General features: G+C 42.4%; 1 protein-coding gene across 1 annotated transcript in view; it reads right to left on the reverse strand.

Annotated features, from left to right (window-relative positions):
* Positions 1-217: 217 nt before the first annotated feature.
* Positions 218-5,375, reverse strand: part of TMEM57 (transmembrane protein 57) — a 55,208-nt gene continuing 50,050 nt past the window's right edge. The window contains exon 11 of the mRNA XM_012645917.1: positions 218-682. Coding sequence (XP_012501371.1) covers positions 480-682 — 203 coding nt within the window. The 3' untranslated portion in view covers positions 218-479. The remainder of the gene's footprint in view (positions 683-5,375) is intronic.

A 5,375-nucleotide genomic window follows, 5' to 3' on the forward strand; every position in this document is an offset into this window, starting at 1 on the left:
TTCTTTAATGCAGCTATAAAATCAAAGCTGTGTTAGGTTATTTAACCCTTCACTCTTAAACTAAAAGTTTTCATCATCATCCCATGTGAATCCAATGTGCAGATTTTGCTTATTTAAGAATAAAACAAAACAAAAATAAAGGGTTGAAAGCAAAAACTCTGCTTTTCTTTTTCTTCAAGAGGAAACTATGTAAGAATACATAAAAGGCAAAATTGGCTACTTGAAATCCAAGAATGGTTTTAATGTGTTGGCTGAGAAAAATAAACTGTAAAGTTCTGTGAGGTCTTCTAAAAATTTACAAGAAAAACTGATGGGCAGTTCTAATCAGACTTGGATGTTATCTTTTCCCCCCTTTTAAAAAATGACAACATATACAGTCCCACAAAATACAATATAAACTTTTTATCTTGACTGCCAGAGACGCTCCTTTGTGATGATTTCCAGTAACCAAATGGTTGGGCAAAACACACAGCCGGCCTTCATTTCTTCAGGGGCTGGTAAACAGAGGCATTGGGATCAAGTCCAGAGGGGCTGGTCTCCACAAATTTGGAAGAGTAGTGGGGGGAAACGGGGCTCAGGGGGCTGGTGGCGGCACTGTACGTTATGCTGGGCATGACGGCCATGACTTCAGCTATCTTCTGTTTTAGGTCCTTGATTTCCTGGTCTTTCTGAAGGATTTGTCCTGGAAGATCAAAGACCCACAATTAGTGAGGAGGGAAGGCACACTCAACCCAATGTCCCCTTGGGCCAATCTCTAGGAGGTTCAGTTCAGCATGAACAACTCCAGGTTTGACAGTTTATAAGAGTAGGCAAACTTCCTATAAAGGGCCAAATAGAAATATTTTAGGTGTTGTGGACCATATACAGTGTACTATCTTTGTTGTCTTTTTTTTTCCAACCATGGAAAAATGTAAAAACCATTCTTAGTTCATGGGCAGCATAAGAACAGGCAGCAGGTCACATCTGGCCTGTGGGCCACAGTTTACTGACTCCTGGCTTAGAGGTAAGAGGGGATTCTGTTCACGTAGGAATGACTAGAGTAAAGAAGTCAGTTTCTAGGAACCATGTTTTGAACACAGCAGTCACCTATGACAGCCTAAGAGGGCTACTGACTTTGAACTGTGGGTCCACTTCTTGAACTGGAATTTTTTTCTGGGAGGATGGACTGTCTCTGAGTGTCAGACCAAGGAATACAGAACAACTGAGGCCTCAGATTCAGTCACAGTAGTATACTCTGCCACCGGGTCCTCTGACAGAAAACAGATGACACCCTGTGACTGCTGCACTGGGGGGATGCTCGCGTGGCCCAGATCACTTGCCCTTGCCTCTTGGCACTGGGTCCCTCAGACCTGCTGCGTGGTTTGCACTTGGTTGGATGCATTAGCGACATCACCCTACTCAGCCTCTAGCACAACGTCCCCCGCGCTACGCTTCAGTTTCTGGATCCAATCATTTCCTGCCTGGGGGCCGCTTCCCTTCCGTGTGTCTCCTGCTCTCTTTGCCTAGCTAACACATGAGGTCTCTGTTGCTACTTCCTCAGCAAAGCTTTCCCGATCCTCCCATCTCAATCAGCTCCCTCCAACTCCTAGATTCTTAACACACCCTGAACTCGCCTTTCTGTCACTTATTCTTTGTAATAATGATAATAATGACAATAACTAACACACACGGCTTCATATATGTCAGGCATGGTTCTAAGTGCTTACATATACTAATGCATTTCTTTCTCATGACAACCCTAAGGTAGAAATTATCACTCATTATCATTATCCATTTTATAGATGAGAAGTTTTGTTTTTTTTTTTGAGATGGAGTCTCACTCTGTCACCTGGGCTAGAGTGCTGTGGCGTCAGCAACCTCAAACTCCTGGGCTCGAGCCATTCTCCTGCCTCAGCCTCCCGAGTAGCTGGGATTACAGGCATGCACCACCACACCCGGCTAATTTTTCTATTTTTAGTAGGGGTCTCGCTTTTGCTCAGGCTGGTCTCGAACTCCTGAGCTCAAGGGATCCTCCCACCTCGGCCTTCCAGAGTAGTAAGATTACAGACGTGAGCCACTGCACCAAGCCTGAAGTTGAGTGACTTGCTCAAGGTATACAGTGAGTAACAGAGCCAGGTTTCAAATCCATGCAGTTTGGCTCGAGTCTACACTCCTATGACACTCTTCTGTCTCTTGCAACTATTCATTGGTGATGATTTGTGTCCATCATTGCTCCGCTGGACAATGAGCTCTATCAGGGCAGAGACTGTGTCTAATTTTCTTTTTTTCATTGCTATCCCCCTAGTGCCCAGCCCTGTAGAAAGCTGAGGCTCTGCCAAGTTATGTATCTTGCTCAAAATCATTTAGTTATTAAGAGGTAGAGCAGGATTTAAACCTAGGACAACTTTGTTCCAAAACCCATGCAACTTCCATCATGCTATGTGGCTCCATGGTCTACTAGGGAAAAGAACACTTAGGAGTAGCCTTTTAGAAATTTAAATGCTTAAAAAAGAAAAAGGTTGCATTTGAGTTGTACCTATTTTGAGACTGCTCACGGGTCCTATAGAAGACAATAATATATTTGGAATGTAAGAGAGCTTGGGTGGTATATTTTTAAAAAGGATGTAGTAGAGATGAAAGTCATTTTGGAACCAGGACGAATCAAATGATATAGAAAGTAGGAAAGAGAAAAGCAATGAGGGGTTTAATTTGAATTACAGAGTTTGGTTCTTATTGGAATATTCTGAGCATGACAGTGGAGGGTGGTAGCAGAGAAGGCAGCAGCAAAGAGCAGTAGAAAGAACTGCTCCCTCTCACCTCCTTCATGTCTCCTAAGCTTCAAGTAAGCATCAAGTATCCTTCTGCTCTTTGAACAAAATAAGCCTCAAACGAATAAAATACCTAATGGCATCTGATATATGAGCCACTGTATCTTTTTCCATGCAGATTTAAGTTTGATTTCTTTAATCTGTAACATGTAAACATCCTCAGAGCTTTGGAAAAGACAGTTCTCTTTGCTTGTCACTTAATGAGGATTTCTGAGCCAACAGCAGAGCGGTCTGTGCTGGGAAGCCAAGTTCCCCTCGGCTACTCTGAGACCAGGTGCTGCTTCATTCCAGGGGCGATCTTTTCCAAGTTTGCAAACCCAAGCAAACAGGCATGAGGGAGAAGGGGTGACTACCTCCCAGGGAGCTGAGCCGGGCACGCAAAAAGGTTAGTGGTTCAGCTTCAAAGCAGGATTCCCAGGAGTTGTCTTCTTAAATGCCTTTCCCTGAATCAACAGACTAAAGCGGCCTGACTCTCAGCCCCCTTCTCTTGCTCAGTCACCTGGGCCATCCCAAGCCACTCCTATGGCTTCACCAACTTCACAGCTTCTAAATCCAACTGTCCTATGCCCACGGGTTTTGGCCTCTTTGATTTAGGCCCAAAGTTCCCACTGACTGATGAATATTTCCTACTGGGTGTCTGGGGAGCACCTCCAAATCAAAACATCCCAAACAAAACTAGTTCTTCCTTCTCACTCCTTAAATCTATTCTGCTCTTCTTCCTTGGTTCCAACAACTTTATCCTCCCAGATCTCTCAGGCATGTCCACTCTGCCTCACTTACCTGTCTGGGTCATCTCTCTTCCCCATACCAATCACCTCTCAGAAGATGGTAACAGCTTCCTAGCTGGCCTCTCTGCCTCCATTCAAATCCATCTCTTATCTCTCAAATCCATCTCTCACATTGCTATTGGAAGGAGATTTCCAAATAACTGCCAGAACATATCACCCCCTTCCTCTGGAAAATTTAGGGAATATGTTCTTCAGTATGGCTTTGTTCCTGGTCCTCCTCATCTCCCATTCTTTTATTCCCTGCCCCCATCCCCGTCCCGTTTAAGGCTGCTGGACTGTTCATCTGGGCATGCCGGCACTTTGTTTCCTTTGCTTACACTATTACTCAGGTAATGATGTTCTTCCCTGCCATTCTCTGCTCTCAGAATTCATCTTCAAAGCCCACTCAATGTCCCCTCCTCCACAGAGCCTCCCTGATCTCTCCTCTGGCCTTTCTAGCCCCCTGCCTCTATCTAACGGCAGCAGCCTTTCTGCTTGGTTCAGTCTTAGGCAGTAATTCTCAAAGTGCATCAGGGTCCACAGGGTCAAAACTACCTTCATAATAATACTGAGAAATTATTTGCCTTCTTCACTCTCATTCTGTCACAAGCTTAAGTGGAATCTTCTAGAAACTATGTTGACTGTGAAATCACAACAGAATACAAAAGAAGAGATAAGAATCAAACTATCTTCTATTAAGCCAGACATTAAAGAGATTTGCTAAATGTAAAAAAATGCCACTTTTTTCACTAAATATTTTTTGTTTTGGAAAATATAGTTATTTTTTATAAAAATGTTATTTATGTTAACATGTGTTTATGTGTTATTTTAAAATGAATAAATAAGGCCGGGCGCAGTGGCTCATACCTGTAATCCTAGCACTATGGGAGGCCGAAGCGGGAGGATCGCTTGAGCTCAGGAGTTCGAGACCAGCCAGAGCAAGAGTGAGACCCTGTCTCTACTAAAAATAGTAAAAATTAGCCAGGTGTGGTGGTGCATGCCTGTAGTCCTAGCTACTCAGGAGGCTGAGGCAGGAGGATGACTTCGGCCCAGGAGTTTGAGGTTGTTGTGAGCTAGGCTGATGCGCCACAGCGCTCTAGCCCAGGCAACACGGCGAGAATGACCCAAAAAATAAATAAATAAATAAAATGAATAATAAAAAAATACTCCATCTTTCCATTCTTGGGAATATGTACTTTGTGGTTGTTATCTGCTTCAACTTTGTGGCAGTCAACACCTCTTGCTGCTTGCTTATCCACAGTTTTTTAGTGTTGTGATATCTCTTTTCCAAGATATAGAGTCTTAGATCCATTGTCCGAAGTTTATTTTTTTCTATTAAACCCAGTCTTGTTTCTCAGGATTTTCTCTGTGACTCAATCTATATCAAAGCAATGTGGGTTTTTTTCTTTGTTTGTTTTGTTGTGTTTTGCTTTTCCTGTAATTACCAACACTTCTAATTCTCTGATCTTTGGATTTCCCTGCCCAATTAGCCAACATGGCACATGCATATCTTCCCATTGCATTTCTGAATCATATTCAAACATAGTTACATTTATACTGTTTAAAAACTAACATCTGTAGCAAAATAAATGTGCATGTACAGTTATAAGGAAGAAAAGTATTTATAGCAGCTTATTTAAGTTCTTTATATGTTTATTCAGGTTGCATTTTATGAATGATGTTAGAGTAGAGTTGTATAAATAATCCATGATACGCATTGACAGAAGTCTATAAATTCAAAGTTAGAACATAAATCGCTAATTTAGTTTCATCTGTTTTATTATAAAGGGAATAAATGACA

Source organism: Propithecus coquereli, unplaced genomic scaffold (assembly GCF_000956105.1).
Source record: "Propithecus coquereli isolate 6110/MARCELLA unplaced genomic scaffold, Pcoq_1.0 Scaffold239, whole genome shotgun sequence".
In the NCBI taxonomy this organism is placed as follows: domain Eukaryota; kingdom Metazoa; phylum Chordata; class Mammalia; order Primates; family Indriidae; genus Propithecus; species Propithecus coquereli.